Source organism: Oncorhynchus keta, chromosome 14, assembly GCF_023373465.1.
Source record: "Oncorhynchus keta strain PuntledgeMale-10-30-2019 chromosome 14, Oket_V2, whole genome shotgun sequence".
Taxonomy (NCBI): domain Eukaryota; kingdom Metazoa; phylum Chordata; class Actinopteri; order Salmoniformes; family Salmonidae; genus Oncorhynchus; species Oncorhynchus keta.
The window spans coordinates 59,957,502-59,977,665 of record NC_068434.1 but is presented as its reverse complement, the minus strand read 5'-3'; the positions used below and the strand labels follow the sequence as shown (position 1 = coordinate 59,977,665).

Below are 20,164 nucleotides of genomic sequence, written 5' to 3'. Positions count from 1 at the left end.
CATGTCTTTCTCTTTTCTACCCCCAACCTTTTCTCTCTCTCTCTTTCTCCCTCTCCCACCTGTCTCTCTGCAGTGTTCTCACAGTGGATTCCCAGAAGGCAACCTGTGCTCAGACAGAGATAACTTTGAGCTAGCAGTAAGTCACTGATGTACAGAGCCCAGCCTAAGCCTGAGTGAAAAGCCCTTTTCATTTGAAAGGCCCACAGTGGCCACCACCCTCAGGCAGGAGATTGACACTGTCCCACAGGTTATCTGCGTCTGACGAGGGTCCCCGACCCTCCTTGTTGGGACTGACGTGACATTTCAGGAGAAAAGAGATGACAGGTTTGAATGGTGGAGGCTTGCTTGAGATGAAAAGAGAGAGGGAAGAAGAGGAGAGTGGTGCTGAGTGCCTGAGAGGAGAACTTCCATACACATGGACAGGCTGGGCTGTGTTGGTCAGGCAGGTTGTTAGTTTGAATCCCCGAGCTGACAAGGTAAAAAAAAAGAAATCTGTCGTTCTGTCCCTGAACAAGACAGGTAACTGTTCCTAGGCCGTCATTGTAAATAAGAATTTGTTCTTAACTGACTTGTCTAGGTGTGGGAAGACAGGCCAAATGGGCTTTATGTTGTGTTGTATCAAATGATCTTGGATAGGGAGAGTACGCCCGGGTGTCCTCAGGTTACTGCGAGATTCTGCTCTTAAACTCTGGTTGGCGGACTTCTCCCCTCCTCATCTCTTATTCATCATGGTCTCCTCCTCGACATCCCTGCAGATTAATCTTCCCTGTCGAGCGTCTTGGTGAGGGGGAAGCCAGAGGGTCTCAGCCCGCATAGCATGGTCCCCATAGCATGGCGCTTAAATTTGAAAAATTGCTCTTGTGAAGGCCTGAAGGGGATATGTTTGAGGCAGTAACCATATGGACTGCATAAACAGCATTACAAATCACTCTGTATATACAAATCAGCAGCCCAGCAAGAGAGAAAGAGAGTCTGTGACTGCGGTGCCTTTAATATAAATTGACTGTCAGCAAACAACCCCATACCCCCAGGAAACAGGACCTAAACTTGAAAGTGATATTTGAAACGGGTGCAGCGCTAAAAGACTGTGAAACAGGTTTCTGCAAATTGACCGTAATGTGTGCGTCACACTCAGTAGGTAACTGTATCTCTCTGCTCGCTTTCATCTGCCAGATGTTGTGTCTGCACGTGTGTGTGTGTGTATTTTTAGTCAGCCTGTTTCTCAGTTCTTTCTGAGACCACCAACACTAGTACCGCATAAAGAAAAAGATTAAAACATTTAAAAAAGCAAAATACAAAATGCCTGAGATGCTTACATTCAGCCGGATATTATGATTCTATTTAATACGGGCAGAAAAAAATGCAATAACCTTGCCTGTTATAAATTGGCTTATATGCTGCCAGCAAATGACCATTACATTCATTTACTTTCCATACCATTACTCAATCTTTTTTTTTAACATCTGGCTTTTGAGTTGCATTTATTAAGACAATTTGAATTCCACATATTAAAAGCATGATAAATAGGCTGCCATCAGGTCAGAATGAGACAAAATGAGTGATGACATTGTTTTCTGCTCTATCCTTGGAGCTGGATGCAACTCTTGGCAACGAGGTGTAAACTGGATCCCCAGCCGAGCCCTGAGAGCCTGTTTCCCATTCTGCAGGAGTCCGTAATCACCCAAATTTAATTTGTCCGGTTAATTTGTCTATTGATTGGACAAGCTCAGCCCCATGGCTCGTACCCTTGAGAAGGGAGTGTTCACAATAATGAGACTCATTTAACAATGAGCTCACTGGACGTAATCGTGTTCCCGCGTACCAGTCAGATTAATAGACCTAGAGGTCAGCGGTCAAAGTCAGGAGACAGCACAGATAGGGTCTAGATCTCTGGTGTGATTTAGAGAGAAATATAACACAGATTACATTTAGAGGTGAGGACAGACCAATGGGCACTCTAAAATATTCCATATGTCCTGCAAACCTACACTACACACAACCATAACTCAATATAATGCTTTCAGTATGAAACACATAGTGGTTGTAATCTGACCCACATCAGACGGGGACAAAGGACTATGAGCCATGGAAAAGTTAACAAGCAGAACCAAAGACTCCCTTCTTCCCTGGTAGCAAAGAGAGTTCCAAACCTCTCGGCCAATGACAGCTAGTTTTCAATTTCCCCCTTGCCACTCAGACAACTCCCAGACAGTCCGAGCAAAATTATTGCTTGAGAAATACAGTCGTTTTTGCTTTGTTACTTTTTTACCATTTTAATGGAAAACTATTACAATAAGGCACTTAATTGTTACCCAGAAATGATTTGAAATTGATATACTGTACAAATGGCTGCATTGGGCCTTTAATCCCAGGGGAACAGGGAGAATGTAGGACATGCAGGGGTGTTTTGCAGAGGCAGATCTGTGCTATTAGTGGTGGTGATGCCTGGGCACAATGGACCATGGGGGGGATAAACAGCGCTGCATGGTGGAAAACAGACAGTGAGTGGGCAGGGCTGCAGGAGGCAGCCAGCGAGCCGCTCAACATCTTTAATAAGGAGATCCGGCCCGGGAAGCAGTGGGAGATCATACGGTTTAATAGGTTGCATTGCTATACAACTAGAAATAATAAGGTTTAACACAGTCAACCTGTGGGTGAGAGTAAGGGGTATGTGTGTGTGTGTGTCTGTTTGAGAGAGTAATATAGAGACATTGGGCTGAACTGTTGTTGTCTGTTTCTCCCTTTAAGTCTCAGCCGTCTCTACTTGCCCTCTCCACTCTTGTCATCTATCCCTCCTGCAATTGTACAGTTGTCTACACATCTCTTTCATACACACCCTTCCACTCCGAACCAAGTATCTCACCCTCTCACTCCATGTCTCAGTGTGTATTATCTTCTCCTACTCCAACTCTCTCTGACTCCATCCGCAGCTCAATACCGTCTCCTCCACTCCGCATCTTACAGCTCCTAAACTCTCTCTCCATCCTTTTTATTCTCTCCCTACCTCAACATGTACAGTACGCGTTGATTGTTTCCCTGTCTATCCACTCTCTGTTCATCCCTCCCTGTTTTCGCTGTCGCTATCTCTGTCCTCTCTGGCACAGTGCTGGACACAGACTTTGTTGGATTTTGTCTCTCTTCTCCAGACTATGTCTCTCCCTCCACACCCAGCAGTTGTGGACTGGGCCGTGAGGCTGTGGACGTTGATTATTTGAATCAGTTGTGTGGTGCTAGAGCAAAAACCAAAACGTGTGACCAGGAGTGGCCCAAGGATCGAGTTTGGGAAACCTTGACTTACTGCAGCATTAGCAGACATCTTTACGTCAGAGAGAAAAGATGGCGCCGGAGAACATGGCTGACGTTTCACATTCCCCCAACCAATTGTGCAATTTTGTATTTTTTGTTGTGCATTTTGTGTAACTTATTTTTGAACTGATTGTGTACATAATGTTGCTGCTACCATTTCTTATGACCGAAAATAACCTCTGGCCACCAAAATAGCAAAGCAATTTTCCTTGAACGAGTCCGACGAGAAGGATATCCTGCTTTCACTGGAACAGGCCCAGATCCACGCCATTTGCATGAAGAAAAGATGCCGGAAAAGGGGAGGAAGAACGGGGATCCTTCTGAGAACCTCTAGGCGAGCAAGTAAACTCCCAATGCCTTCCATTCTTCTTGCTAACGTGCGATCATTAGAAAATAAAATTGATGACCGACTATTAAGATTATCCTACCAACGGGACATTAAAAACTTGGCTGAACAAAGAAACGGACAATATAGAGCTGGCGGGATTTTCAGGCACCGGCAGAACACAGACGATACCTCTGGTAAGACGAAGGGTGGGGGTGTTTGTCTTTTTGTCAATAACAGCTGGTGCGCGATGCCTAATATTAACGTCTCGAGGTATTGCTCACCTGAGGTAGAGCTGCTTTAATAAGCTGTCGACCGCACTATCTACCAAGAGAGTTCTCATCTATATTATTCATAGCCGTCTATTTACCACCACAAAGTGAAGCTGGCACTAAGACCGCTCTCAAACAGCTCTATAAGGCCATAAGCAAAGAAGAAAATGCTCACCCAGAAGTGGCGCTCCTAGTGGCCTGGGACTTTAATGCAGGCAAACATAAATCAGTTGTATCAAATTTTTACCAGCATGTCACATGTGCAACCAGGAAAAAAAAATCCTAGACCACCTTTACTCCACACACAGACGCATACTCTCCCCCACCCTCCATTTGGCAAATCTGACGACAATTATATCCTGATTCCTGCTTACAAGCAAAAACTAAAGCAGGAAGTACCAGTGACTTGCTCAATACGGAAGTGGTCAGATGACGTGGTAGCTACACTACAGGACTGTTTTGCTAGCACTACACCGGCTCTGATGCTCTTCGGATGTGGCAGGGCTTGAAAACTATTGTGGATGTCAGTTTACATGACTGTGAATGTCATGTAAACTATTACAACTATCACTACCAAGCAAAACCCAGACTCGAGCTGCCCAGTGATGTAAGCCTACCAGATGAGCTAAATGCCTTTTATGCTTGCTTCGAGGCAAGCAACACTGAAGCATGCTCAAGAGCACCAGCTGCTTAGGATGACTGTGTGACAACGCTCTCAGTAGCCGATGTGAACAAAACCTTTAAACAGGTCAACATTCACAAAGCCGCGGGGCCAGACGGATTACCAGGACGTGTACTCAAAGTATGCGCGGACCAACTGGCAAGTGTCTTCACTGACATTTCCAACCTCTCCCTGACCGAGTCTATAATACCTACATGTTTCAAGCAGACCACCATAGTTCCTGCGCCAAGGTAGCGAAGGTAACCTGTCTAAATGATTACCGCCCAGTGGCACTCATGTCAGTAGCCATGAAGTGCTTTGAAAGGCTGGTCATGGCTCACATCAACAGCATCCTCCGGACACCCTAGACCCACTCCAATTCGCATACTGCCCCAACAGATCCACAGTTGACGCAATCTCAATCGCACTCCACACTGCCCTTTCTCACCTGGACAAAAGGAACACCTATGTGAGAATGCTGTTCATCGACTACAGCGCAGTGTTCAACACCATAGTGCCCTAAACACCTCCCTCTGCAACTGGATCTTGAACTTCCCGACAGGCCGCCTCCAGGTGGTAAGGAGATGGCAACAACACGTCTGCCATGCTGATCCTTAACACTGGGGCCCCTCAGGGGTGTGTACTTAGTCCCCTCCTGTATTCCCTGTTCACCAACGACTGCGTGGCCAAACACAACTCCAACACCATCATTAAGAGTTTCAAGTTCCCTGGTGTCCACATCACCAACAAACTATCAATTCATAAAAATCGCCAATGGACATTTTACATTGACCTAGTACACTGTTGCTACTCGCTGTTTGTTTGTTACCTATGCATAGTCACTTTGCCCCCACCTACATATACAGATTACCTCAACTAGCCTGTACCCTCACATACTGACTCGGTATCGGTGCCCCCTGTACATAGCCTCGTTATTGTTATTCTTATTGTGTCACTTTTATTTTTACTCTTTATTTTAGCCTACTTGGTAAATATATTCTTCTTCTTGAACTGCACTGTTGGTTAAGGGCTTTTAAGTAAGCATTTCACGGTAAAGTCTACACTTATTCGGCGCATGTGGAAAATAAAGTTTGATTTCGTTTGACCTTCACAGTACAACACACTGACTATGCATCGTTTTGAGACATCAGCCTTTAGACTGTTGAGACTTCAGACTTGAGACTGTCGAGACTCAAGAATGTCCTGTGCACGTGGCCAAAAAAACGTAGAAACTTGATGCTTGAATCTATTACTGTATCCTTTCTCTTTTGTTTTCCATTCAAACACACACTCACACACGCGCGCACACACGCACTCATACACACTGGTGCGCGCACGCACCCACAAAATGTCTTCCAGCATTGAATCGAGTGCTAATACTCAAAACGGAATATGAAATGGAGCCACAAACACCACGTACACGCAAACATCACATGTTATTTACTCTGGACCTCAACTTCAAGGATGTATGCTAAGCACGTCCATATAGCTAAACAAGTTCATTAAAGCTCTAAATATGTACACCCCATTGTAATTACATTCTGGAATGAATGACAAATCAGCCTTTACTTTCATAATGAGCCCCTTCATTAACCCCTAAAGACCTGATGCTGTCACACTGCAACCACACACACACACACACACACACACACACACACACACACACACACACACACACACACACACACACACACACACACACACACACACACACACACACACACACACACACACACACACACACACACACACACACACACACACACACACACACAAACAGACTGAAATCAGTCTTTACCACCGAGTGTACACTCAATTAAAGGCCTCAGGAGCTGTGTGTAGGCTGATGCTGAACCCTATTCAAAGAAACCCCTCCACCCCCAAACTAATTTGGCAGGGTTGGCACAACAAATATCCATGTAAAAAAAGAACCTTAGCAGTCTCTAAACGTTCATATTAAGCCAGCAAATCCAGACAGGACAATTTCTTCCTCATGCAACCTTCCTATCTCTATCTGACCATCACTGTGTACTGAAAACACAATTACCAGCACTCACACACTGACGCAGGCATGCGCTGCCCCTCCGTTCCCCCTAACACATCTTGTCTCTGCCCTATCCTATATTCCTGTCCCCCTCCTCTGTGATAGATAAGTGGATATGTACCTATGGCCATGAAGTCCTCGAGGTCCCAGGGCTGTAGCTGGGCCAGGGGCCCACTGTAGAGCAGCAGACCATCTGCAACCTCCGTGATGAACTCCAGGGAGAGATGGCTCTCGAAGCAAGGCCTTATGGGAGGAAACCAGGCATAGCCGTTGCCATGGAAACTGTGTTTGGTCTGCTGGCACTCTGGCCCCTCGAACTGCGTAGGGCACTGGCATCTAGGGCAAGATAACAAGGAAGAGGAACATCACCAAAAAAAATATTATATAAAGCAATGTAGTTATTTCATCTTTTCACCTCATCTATCACACAAGACTGCTCTATCAGGATGTCCCTGCAGAGGCCGGGATGGGATGGCCTGCTTCTGCTTAACCGCACAACAGTCACACACACACACACACACACACACACACACACACACACACACACACACACGCACACGCACACACACAATTTGCTTCTAGTTGTTCTCAATTGCATAACAACCCTTATTACTAAATATTGTGAGTGCACATCCCAACTAAGCATCTAGCAGTCTATATTAGCCCCCACGGACTCCTCACAATCTGGAGAACACTATATTTCAGCTTTCTCTCTCTCTCTCTCTCTCTCTCTCTCTCTCTCTCTCTCTCTCTCTCTCTTTCTGTCTTGCTCTCAGACTACTGTTTTCGCCTCCAGTGATTCCCTTCAGAGAGATTCACTCCGCATCTCATGCAGATGTTCTTATTATCAGCCGTACCATAGGGAGAATCCATCACTAGTAACAACATTCTCTGTCAGACGTACTGTAGCAACCGAGCACAGCTGCACTCCTCCCTCCGGTTATTCTGTCATCCCCTTTTCCTTCATTCATTCCTCCTTTGTCACACACAGACACATGCACACTACCCCACTGTATCCACCTGTTGTGGAGACAGCTAATATAGCTGGCACACACACACACACACACACACACACAGGCAATCCTGCGGCATCAATCAAGTGTGGCTTTCTCTAGTTAGTTTAGTCAGAAGCCCAGCTATTTTCTAAGCCGGTTCCCTCTCCATCACCCTACTCACAGCAGCCTAATAATAGTCTTCCAGGCCGCCATGCTCCCTTCGTTTCGTTCCTCTCTCATTTGTGTGCTGCGAAGGGAGAGAGAAGAGCTCCTGGCTGCCACATCCGACACTCTTGCATTTAGTCTTTCCCATTTCCCAGTCTGTGCTCTGAACCCAGATTGAAAAGGAGAGACTGTCAGAAATGATAGTCCCCCCTGGCACCTGGCAGACATGCAAATGTGGGAGGAGTGAAATAGGCAGGCGGGCCGTGCGCAAACACAATGACATGCTACTTCTAATAACCAGGCGCAGTAATCAAAGTTTAGAAGACACACCGTAGCAAAAAGAGAGAGAGAGAGAGAGGAGAGAGGAGCACACATGACTGTATGCACGCATGATCGTATGCACGCATGACGGTAAGTCGCTTTGGATAAAAGTATCTGCTAAAAGGCGTACGATATTATTATACTATAGGAGAGAGAGGATGAGGATGCACTGGAACAACAGCAGGTGGTGAATGTTGCTTTTAGTGCAGATCAACTCGGACAAAACAGAGATGCTTGTTCTAGATCCCAAGAAACAAAGAGATCTTCTGTTGAATCGGACAATTACTCTTAATGGTTGTACAGTTGTCTGAAATACAACTGTGAAGGACCTCGGCGTTACTCTGGACCCTGATCTCTCGTTTGACGAACATATCAAGACTGTTTCAAGGACAGCTTTTTTCCATCTACGTAACATTGCAAAAATCAGAAACTTTCTGTCCAAAATGATGCAGAAGAATGTATCCATGCTTTTGTTACTTCTAGGTTAGACGACTGCAATGCTCTACTTTCCGGCTACCCGGATAAAGCACTAAATAAACTTCAGTTAGTGCTAAATACGGCTGCTAGAATCCTGACTAGAACCCCAAAATTTGATCATATTACTCCAGTGCTAGCCTCCCTACACTGGCTTCCTGTCATGGCGAGGGCTGATTTCAAGGTTTTACTGCTAACCTACAGAGCATTACATGGGCTTGCTCCTACCTATCTCTCTGATTTGGTCCTGCCGTACATACCTACACATACGCTACGGTCACAAGACGCAGGCCTCCTAATTGTCCCTAGAATTTCTAAGCAAACAGCTGGAGGCAGGGCTTTCTCCTATAGAGCTCCATTTTTATGGAATGGTCGGTCTGCCTACCCATGTGAGAGACGCAAACTCGGTCTCAACCTTTAAGTCTTTACTGAAGACTCATCTCTTCAGTGGGTCATATGATTGAGTGTAGTCTGGCCCAGGAGTGTGAAGGTGAACGGAAAGGCTCTGGAGCAACGAACCGCCCTTGCTGTCTCTGCATGGCCGGTTCCCCTCTTTCCACTGGGATTCTCTGCCTCTAACCTTATTACAGGGGCTGAGTCACTGAGTCACTGGTGCTCTTTCATGCTGTCCCTAGGAGGGGTGCGTCACTTGAGTGGGTTGAGTCACTGATGTGATCTTCCTGTCTGGGTTGGCGCCCCCCCCCTTGGGTTGTGCCGTGGCGGAGATCTTTGTGGGCTATACTCGGCCTGGTCTCAGGATGGTAAGTTGGTGGTTGAATATTTCCCTCTAGTGGTGTGGGGGCTGTGCTTTGGAAAAGTGGGTGGGGTTATATCTTTCCTGTTTGGCCCTGTCCGAGGGTATTATCGGATGGGGCCACAGTGTCTTCTGACCCCTCACGTCTCAGCCTCCAGTATTTATGCTGCAGTAGTTTATGTGTCGGGGGGCTAGGGTCAGTTTGTTATATCTGGAGTACTTCTCCTTTCTTATCCGGTGTTCTGTGTGAATTTTAAGTATGCTCTCTCTAATTCTCTCTTTCTCTCATTATTTTTCTCTCTCGGAGGACCTGAGCCGTAGGACCATGCCTCAGGACTACCTGGCATGATGACTCCTTGCTGTCCCCAGTCCACCTGGCCGTGCTGCTGCTCCATTTTCAACTGGTCTGCCTGCGGCTATGGAATCCTGACCTGTTCACCGGACGTGCTACCTGTCCCAGACCTATTATTTGACCATGCTGGTAATTTATGAACATTTGAACATCTTGGCCATGTTCTGTTATAATCTCCACCCGGCACAGCCAGAAGAGGACTGGCCACCCCTCATAGCCTGGTCCCTCTCTAGGTTTCTTCCTAGGTTTTGGCCTTTCTAGGGAGTTTTTCCTAGCCAACGTGTGTCAACACCTGCATTGCTTGCTGTTTGGGGTTTTAGGCTGGGCTTCTGTACAGCACTTTGAGATATCAGCTGATGTACGAAGGGCTATATAAATATATTTGATTTGATTTGATCAGCACGCATGTCAGACTGTCCTGTTACTTAATAACATGGTATCCCGACCATGACGCAGAGAAATGGAAGGAAGTTGTGCATAGGAGCACTGGATCTGATGAAGGTCCTGTAGGCTCCGGTTTTACCAAACAGGATCCTATAGTCACACTACAAGGCCATCTCATTGTGGAGAGGCAGGGAGTTGATACCAGTGATATCTGGGTGTGGTTACGGCCAGGAGGCGTGCCTCTACCTAACCACTCACACATGGGATGGGAGGGAGTGTACGCACATGGTCACAGCTTAGTGTGACTAGGCCCCAAGCAGAAAACAAGCCTAGTATTACTCCATCAGACCATCGAACCATCAAAGACATGAACATATCTCCCAGAGTGACAGACAGTAACGTACAAAGGAGGGATCACTTATGGAAAAGAAAGAGGGAGATGGGGAGCAGGAGAGATAATACTGTAGAGAGAGATAATACTGTAGGGAGAGAGGAGGAGATGTAAAGATAAGGGGGTTGAAGACAATACACTGGAAACTTGTCCTACTTTATCTCTCCATTTGGAAACAATTCATCTCACTCATTTATCCCATCAGAGAAATCAGGAGCATGATTTCAGCCCAATCCTCTTACTGTACTTGAGCTTTTTTTTCTTTGCTCATTTCCTGTTCTTTGCTAGCACACGGGGATGTTATTTGTTAGCGTTTGAAAGGGACCAAGTAATCTCCCCTGCCCTCCATTTTCAAATCCCACTATTAATCCTGGTATCTACATGTTGTTTCTTAAATCTTAAATCTCTGCGCTGTGTCGCTGCGGATCTCTACGTATTTTATGCGGTTCTACATCTGTGCGCTCAAAGCCGAGTGATAAACTCTGCTCTGCACAGCAACCGTCCACTGCCTCTGTCTCTTATCTATTACCAGGCTTGCATTCATCTTTGAATGGTTTCACACACCCAAGCCTGCAGAGGAAGACATTGACCTCTGTCCTATTCAGTAAAATGATTCTCTAGTGGAAACAATAATCGCAGAAATGTCAGACTTGAATACGTATAATGTGAGGAATTTCTATTAACATGTTAATTGTTCGCTACATTCACAGACTCAAAATGCTTTACAGCTTTTAATGTTCTTGACTTTTCAGTTATAGCGTAAGCCGAAGGATGTGAGTTCTACAAGGACAACTTGTCATCAACAGGGAGGCTCTTATGATCTGACACATCAACAACTTTATCCTGGGTTTGGGCCAAACTGGCAATGTTAGCTCAGCTGTAAAAACCCAATGTGTCTGCAACAGAGAGAGAGCTGGGATTAACTCTAGGTTGGCTGCATAAATCATTCTGGTACGGACCAATGGCGAGGCACATTACACGCTTCGCACGTCCAACTAGACACAAATCCTGGGTTTACTTTCTTCTTTCAATTAAACGGCAGAGAACAAAATTAACTTTCCCCTCCTTTCGTGTTTCAAAGGGAATCTGGATGGACAATTCCAGTAAGAGCATTTGGGCATATGTTCAAATTCTTTCAGGAACATCCATATACACCTCCTTTCTAGACATGAACACCAAAGCAGCGGCAGATTACCTCTGAATATGAACTAATAATGTCAGTGGATTTCAAACGAGGGACTTTTGATGTGTGTGTTTGTGTCTCTCTCTCTCTCTCTCTCTCTCTCTCTCTCTCTCTCTCTCTCTCTCTCTCTCTCTCTCTCTCTCTCTCTCTCTCTCTCTCTCTCTCTCTCTCTCTCTCTCTCTCTGGAGACTAACGTTATAGGTTTGTCAGCGTGCGCCAACTGAAGTATCATCTGTGGCTGTGTTTTCCGTCTGTGGGATCGTATGTCTGCACAAGTGAAATCCACAGGAGGAACATCTCACCAGAGCAGTGTCTTAGTAAAATGTGGTGAGTCTGATTCTGCTCACAGAGTTTAGACCATACACACAGCCGTGTAGTGGTTTGTGTCTCTCCACCAAGGGGCCAGGTTTCTGGTCTAGAAGCAGGTTTTGACTGCTCCTACAGTTTTTGCTTCGGTACTGCAGTTTAACTGACACCATGCCCAGAAAAACCATTTCCATACACAACCACCTAGAGAGGTCAGACTAGAAAATTCCTAATCAGACACTTTAGTAATGAGCTTTGTGCACAAAACATCCATTGAATTATTCAATGAATTGTCACTGAGGCAACAAAAAAAATGTCATCACTCACAGCCAAAGATATATCATTTATAAAATTCAACCAATGTCTGCCATGTTTTTGGATGACATCATCGCTGCTCGTGCTGCTCCCATGTAATGTTGGTCCGTATAAACCGGATGCAACCCGGATTGAGACGGCCTATGGATCGGCGTATGTGCGAATGTGAGTAGATTAACTTGAAAATAACGGTCGGACGTAATCTCCACTTCGTATTATACCTCAGTCTCCACTGTACAATCTGGTTGACGCATAATTGCATCAGAAAACAAAATGTTACATGAATTCTCAGAGATGAAATATATATATATATATATATATATATATATATATATATATATATATATATATATATATATATATATATATATATATATATATGTATATGTTTTTTTTTAATTATCTCGATCTCTCATTAAATTGTTGGTGTACTGTTATTTAAGTGCACTTCCACATTGCTAACACCCTAACAAAAACATACACAGACCCATGATAAAACATGCATCATTCCCTTTTAAATACCTCCTCTGGTGTAGCGGCCAGGTTGGCATTTTTGATGTGTTCATTTCCTTTGCATTTTTAATCACAAAGATCATTAGATTAAATCAAATTCCCCCCACATCACCGGGGGCATTTAGCCTTCCTCCTCAACACGATCCCAGAAGTATTTAGCTTGACGTTGAGCTCGCTCAGGCATTCAGAGCACAACGAGGAAATTCACTCAGGACGACCAACAGGGATCCAAAAAACAGAGAGGCACCGGGGGAGAGAGGTACAAGAGGCGCCAGACATATGGCTGCTGTACTGTAGAACGCAGAGCTCACTCTTGAAGCTAAAGCCTCTCTCCTAAACAACCACCGCTGGGATTAAAGCAGTGAGCTGAGCCCAGGTCGGAAAGACATCAAAGGCCTGGCCGGCGAGAGAGAGAGAGAGAGAGAGAGAGAGAGAGAGAGAGAGAGAGAGAGAGAGGTGAGACCAGTGGACATGGTTAACTCTGTCCAATTAGAGATGAAGCAGAATAATCAGGCGTGGCTAACAAGGTTATTTAAACAGCCTCTACTAAGTTTTCTGGATGTCTAACCTGACCCCTCACCCCCCAACCCGGTACCAAATGACTTTGCTGCACTCTCTCCTCCTCACCATTAACCCCCCTCAGCCCCCTTGTAAAATGGACTGTTAGTCCCATTCTCTCTGTTTAGGTGTATTTACTCAGTGTTGGTTTTGGATAATTGGAGAAAAAGGCTATAAGCGGTGTACCTCATATTTGTGAGAAGTCTTGGAGGTGAAGTGATTAGACTCACAAAGGGGGGGCTTGGATCCTTTTGAAAACTTCACTTGATCTATCATTCAGCACCAGCATGGCATTTGTGTGAGCGAGCTAGCGAACAAGCGAGCGCACACGGCTCCACTTGCCTGTTTTTTTTGGGCAAACACTTTCAAAGAGTTTCGTCCCTCTAGCGAGATTTGAAGTATTAGTTGACTTATTGATTCCTCTTCCACACATAGCCCTGACTCTCATTTTTAAAGCATTGCCGACTCCAGGCAACCATCACTACCTCAACAGTGAAACAACAGATCTGAGCCTCTCCCTCCCCTCCCCCCACCCTGGTGACTGCTAAAAGGTCAGGCTGCCAAAGCCTATTTGCTGCTTTTGACACCTCCACTCACCCGTACACAACTGTAAACACAATTAAACTCCTAAACCTGTGTGAACATTTCACTGCAGGTGGTATGACTTCTTTCTCACCTGTACCCGCTCGGAGTGTCGACACAGATGCCCCCGTTGAAGCAAGGGTTTCTGGGATAGGAGGAGCAAATCTTGTGGACATGCTCTCTCCCGGAGCAGCTGCATACTGCTGTGGACTCCACCGTCACCGACACCAGTGACATGCTCCCAGAATCCACCACAGTGGGCGTATCGCTGACACTCAGCACGTTGGAGCAGCCGCCGCTGCCGCCACAGTCTGTGTTGGCACACTCATCCACATGTACCTGGCTGACGTTCACTTGCAGGAACGATTGCAGCTGTGGACACAAAGGGAGAGAGAGAGAGAGAGAGCGAGAGAGAGAGAGAGAGAGAGAGAGAGAGAGCGTGCGAGAGAGAGAGAGAGAGAGAGAGAGAGAGAGAGAGAGAGAGAGAGAGAGAGAGAGAGAGAGAGCGTGCGAGAGAGAGAGAGCGTGTGAGAGAGAGAGAGAGAGAGCGTGAGAGAGAGCGAGAGAGAGAGCGTGAGAGAGAGAGAGAGAGCGTGAGAGAGAGAGAGAGAGAGAGAGAGAGAGAGAGAGAGAGAGAGAGAGAGAGAGAGAGAGAGAGAGAGAGACGGAGAGGAATGAAGGGAAAGAGAGAGGATCAAGGGAGAATTAAATTAGGAGGATTAAGACAGAAATAGGAGGCGAAAGGAGACAGACGAACAACAAAGTATAAGGCTAAAAGGTAATCAAGGGACAGCCATGGAAGAGTCAATGCGGAACAGTCTTAATTACCACCAGGGTTTATCCTAAGCCTTTCGAAAGCACATAATGCCTGTTGTTTTAGCCATCTTTTTTTCATCCTGGACATAAGCATTTGGGTTGTGCGATCCCAACTCTCACGAGAAGACGTGCACACACTCATACATGCAAACACCTCTACAGCCATCCGATTAGATTAGAGAGTGTATGAATTCATCTCTCAAACAAACACTCCTTCGCTCTCTCACACGCACACACTTGCATAAATACACATGCTCACACACACACACGAATATACACATGCAAACCCACACAAAACCGCTTGGCCCTCCCAGCGTCTGTTCACCATGACCTGTTTACATACATTCGTCGTATACCCTTTCAACACCGTTTATTCACAGCTCAAGTGGGCCACATTGCATTCAGGCAGAATGAACTGGGGAGAGACTGTGACAGGATTGTTCCCAGGTTGAGTATATGTATGCAGAGTTGGATAGGGATCATGACGAGGTCCTAGAGTCCTAGAGTGAAAATGGAATTAAATAGCTCGCTCTCTCTCTCTCTCTGTCTCTCTCTCGCTCTCGTTGCAGGCTAGATCCCGGCATAGTGACAGTGGTGAGGGGAAAGCGGGGAGTGAGGAGTGAGGAGAGGGGAGTGGGGGGGTTGAGGAACGATCCGTGGATGGGTGATTAATGACATTCTCCCACAACCCCTCAGCCGTCAAAAAAATAATCTGTGGTTTTCAGTGCCGCAGTACCACGGCACATTTCACTTAGAGGGGCCACACTCATCCACCACTTCCCATCTAACCCCCTCCCGACTTCCACTCTGTCTGGCTTACCAGCAATCGGGAGACACCCCCTTCCTTCCCCTCCTCCTCCCACACAAGCACAGTAACATCCCCCTACCTCTCCACTGTGACCACAGACACTACCAGGGCAGACAAATACATGGTTTTCAGGCATATGTCACGTATGCACAGTACGTATACTGTATTGTTTGTGCCAGAGTTTAATTGGGAAGAACAGAGCTCCACTGCCTTAGGTTAGGAGACGGCATGTCATGAAAATTGAGTTGATGTCTTTGAAAATGTTCAACCACCTTCACATGTCCAATTGAACTGTTGTTTCTATGCAGATGAACGTGTCTAGGCTGGTACAATTTTATCAGTGGCTGAGAGTATTGTGCCATCTGTGTTTGAGTGGAAGTGTTTGGAAAGGAAGAGCGGCAAGTGAGGTCGAGTTCCTCTGAGGATACACCCGTGTGCGCTTGTGTGTGAACATTAAAAGAGAATGTCAGAATGTGGATGTGTTTATCTCTACCAATCCCGCACACAATGAGAGCACATAAAGGAACATGGGTAGAGTGAGAGCCCAAGGGGAAACTTCATGATGTGTATCAAAAGACATCCCCGACTCCCTTTCTCATCTCCACTGCTACCTTCCCCTTCCCACCTGTCCACTCATGCTCTTTGACCTTTTAAATGTAACGTATGGCTCTGGCGCCCCTTTACCGTGCATGTGCACCTCCTATGCCCCATTGCTGTGCGGTGACTGCCTGAAAAGGTGCTTTGCATTTCTTAGCTGAGAGGTTAACGTGTACTAATACCTAAAGTTGCATTACAAAAGTATTTCGAAGTGTTTTGTGAAAGTTTATCGTCAACTTTTTTAATTGAAAAAAATGACGTTACGTTATAAGACGCGTCTTCATAGATCGATATCTAGGCTATATATGGACCGATTTAATTTAAAAAAAAGACCCAATAGTGATTATGGGACATCTAGGAGTGACAACAAAGAAGATGGTCAAAGGTAATGAATGTTTTATATTTTATTTGTGCGGTTTGTGTAGCGACGACTATGCTAATTATTTTGTTTACGTCCCCTGCGGGTCTTTTGGGGTGTTACATGCTATCAGATAATAGCTTCTCATGCTTTCGCCGAAAAGCATTTTAAAAATCTGACTTGTTGCCTGGATTCACAACGAGTGTACCTTTAATTCAATAGCCTGCATGTGTATTTTAATGAACGTTTGAGTTTTAACTAGTACTATTAGCATTTAGCGTAGCGCATTTGCATTTCCAGATGTCTAGATGGGACGCCTGCGTGTCAGGTAGGAGCAAGAGGTTAAAGCTACACTCGTTGTGAATCTAGCCAACATGTCAGATTTTTAAAATGCTTTTCGGCGAAAGCATGAGAAGCTATTATCTGATAGCATGCAACCACCCAAAATACCTGAAGGGGATGTAAACAAAATAATTAGCGTAGCCGGCGCTACACAAAACGCATAAATAAAATATAAAACATTCATTACCTTTGACAAGCTTCTTTGTTGGCACTCCTATATATCCCATAAACATCACAATTAGGTCTTTTTTTCGATTAAATCCGTCCATGTATACCCAAAATGTCCAATTATGAAGCCCGTCTGATCCAGGAAAAAACAGCTTTCCAAAACGCAACGTAATTTTTTTAAATTAAAAAAGTTGCCTATAAACTTTGACAAAACACTTCAAACTACTTTTGTAATCCAACTTTAGGTATTAGTAAACGTTAATAATCGATCAAATTGATCACGGGGCGATCTGTATTCAATAGCAGCAGGTCTTGAAATCATGGTTGATATTCTCTCTTTCATAACTTCCTCCGGTGTACCCGATGACAGGAAGTGCCTATTCTTCATTTCACCAAGGATTAACTTCAACCCAATTGCCAAGACTGGCGACATCGTGTGGAAGCTGTAGGAATTGTAAACTGGGCGCTATCTATTGTCCCTTGCCTTAGACAATATAGAGAATTTGGCGGAGGGATATTTTTTTCTTTTTTGGTGAACAGTTTTCCTTGGGGTTTTGCCTGCTACACACATTCCGTTATAGTCACAGACATGATTTAACCAGTTTTAGAAACTTCAGAGTGTTTTCTATCCACACATACTTATCATATGCATATACTATATTCCTGGCATGAGTAGCAGGACGTTTACATTTTGCGCGATTTTTAACAAAAAGCTGAAAAAATTCACAAGCTCTTTATTAAACACTTCTGATATGGACAATCTCCCAATCCACTAGTTTAGAAAGACAAACATATAGCTCACCAGAGAAACATGGCGTATGTGGGTGTATGGGTGTGTGCCCAATGACAAATACTAACCATGGGACTGCACACCCAGAATCCCTATACAGGCAGAAGAGATATTTCATCTAAGACAAAATGACCTCTGGGAAGGGATGGCAATGTGAATGCTCTTTGTGCTTTGTGCATGACTGTACTGTCAGCTTTATCTAAACACAGTTTGAGGCACCCATGGGGCTTCAACTACAATACCCATGCATCCCTGGGGCAGAGTCTGTGGAGAAAACATTAAAGGGCACCCTAGGGACTTGTAGGCCTACAAAGAATATGCTAAAAACGGGGACATCTTTGCTCAGAAGGCAGGAGGGAGGACAAGGAGGAAGATAAATTCTTCAGGTTGGACCTGAGGCTAATTTGTTTGTTTTTAAACCGACAAACGTTTTGCTAACCATATTGGATTTGAGTCCAAGGACTGGAGAGGTAGCACCTGAGGACATTTCGTCTGAATTACAGTTGAATAAGAGATGGGAGGAATAACAGAAAGAGGCGACGCACAGACAGAGCGAACACGCTATTGGGGAACGCCTATGTGGATCTGAGGCATGTCTGTCTGTTTGTCTGTCTGTCTGTCTGTCTGTCTGTCTGTCTGTCTGTCTGTCTGTCTGTCTGTCTGTCTGTCTGTCTGTCTGTCTGTCTGTCTGTCTGTATGCCATTCTCAATAGCAAGGCTATGCTCACTGAGTCTGTACATAGTCAAAGCTTTCCTTAAGTTTGGGTCAGTCACAGTAGTCAGGTATTCTGCCACTGTGTACTCTCTGTTTAGGGCCAAATAGCATTCTAGTTTGTTCAGTATTTTTGTTAATTCTTTCCAATGTGTCAAGTAATTATCTTTTTGTTTCCTCATGATTTGGTTGGGTCTAATTGTGTTGCTGTCCTGGGGCTCTGTTGGGTCTGTTTGTGTTTGTGAACAGAGCCCCAGGACCAGCTTGTTTAGGGGACTCTTCTCCAGGTTCATCTCTCTGTAGGGGATGACTTTGTTATGGAAGGTTAGGGAATCGCTTCCTTTTAGGTGGTTGTAGAATTTAACAGCTTTTGCCTGGATTTTGATCATTAGCGGGTATTGGCCTAATTCTACTGTGCATGCATTATTTGGTGTTTTACATTGTACACAGAGGATATTTTTGCAGAATTCTGCATGCGGAGTTTAACTTTGGTGTTTGTCCCATGTTGTGAATTACTGGTTGGTGAGTGGACCCCAGGCCTCACAACCATAAAGGGCAATGGGTTCTATAACTGATTTTTAGCCAGATCCTAATTGGTATGTCAAATGTTATCTTCCATTTGATGGCATAGAAGGCCCTTCTTGCCTTGTCTCTCAGGGCGTTCGTTTGTGGAAGTTAGCTGTGGCACTGTTGTTAAGGCCAAGGTATGTATAGTTTTATGTGTGCTCTTGGGCAAAGGTGTCTAGGTGGAATTTGTGGTCCTGGCGACTGGACCTTTTTTTGGAACACCATTACTTTGGTCTTACTTTGTTGGAGATAGAAGCACCAGATCATCGGCAAACACTAGACATTTGATTTCAGATTCTAGTAAGGTGAGGCCGGGTGCTGCAGACTGTTCTAGCGCCCTCGCCAATTTATATGTCGAAGAGGGTGGGGCTTAAGCTATATCCCTGTCTCACTCCACGGCCCTGTGGGAAATGTGTGTGTTTTTTGCCAATTTTAACCTCACTCTTGTTGTTTGTGTACATGGATGTTATAACATTGTATGTTTTTCCCTCAACACCACTTTCTATCAATTTGTATAGCAGACCCTCATGCCAAATTAAGTCGAAGTCTTTTTTAAATCCACAAAGCATGAGAAGACTTTGCCTTTGTTTTGGTTTGTTTGTTTGTCAATTAGGGTGTACATGGTGAATACATGGTCTGTTGTATGATAATTTGGTAAAAAGCCAATTTGACATTTGCTCAGTACATTGTTTTCACTGAGGAAATATACGAGCCTGCTGTTAATGATAATGCAGAGGATTTTCCCAAGGTTGCTGATGACGCATATCCCACGGTAGTTATTAGGGTCAAATCTGTCTACTGTCACGACTTCTGCCGAAGTTGGTGCCTCTCCTTGTTCGGGCGGCGTTTGGCGTTCGACGTCATCGGCTTTCTAGCCTCCACCGATCTACATTTCTTTTTCCTTTTGTTTTGTCTGTATTGTACACACCTGGTTCCCATTACGTTTGAATTATTTCCCTGTTTAAACCTCTGGAGCCATCGTGGTTTTGTGCGTGTTTATTGTTGTCAGTTGTCTCGTTTATGTGATTCTGGATTTTCGTTCTCCTTGTTGGAAGATTATTTTTGAGTAAAGTTACTATTATTACTCATCTCTATATTCTGTGCCT

The 20,164-nt window shown here is 45.0% G+C and overlaps 1 protein-coding gene across 1 annotated transcript in view; it reads right to left on the bottom strand.

The window, feature by feature from the left end:
* LOC118394137 (neural-cadherin-like) overlaps nucleotides 1-20,164 on the bottom strand; it is a 192,308-nt gene that overhangs the window by 27,687 nt on the left and 144,457 nt on the right. The window contains exons 22-23 of the mRNA XM_052462059.1: nucleotides 13,996-14,273; nucleotides 6,730-6,944 (exon numbers count right to left, since the gene is read on the bottom strand). Of these exons, the coding sequence (XP_052318019.1) occupies nucleotides 6,730-6,944; nucleotides 13,996-14,273 (493 nt within the window). The remainder of the gene's footprint in view (nucleotides 1-6,729; nucleotides 6,945-13,995; nucleotides 14,274-20,164) is intronic.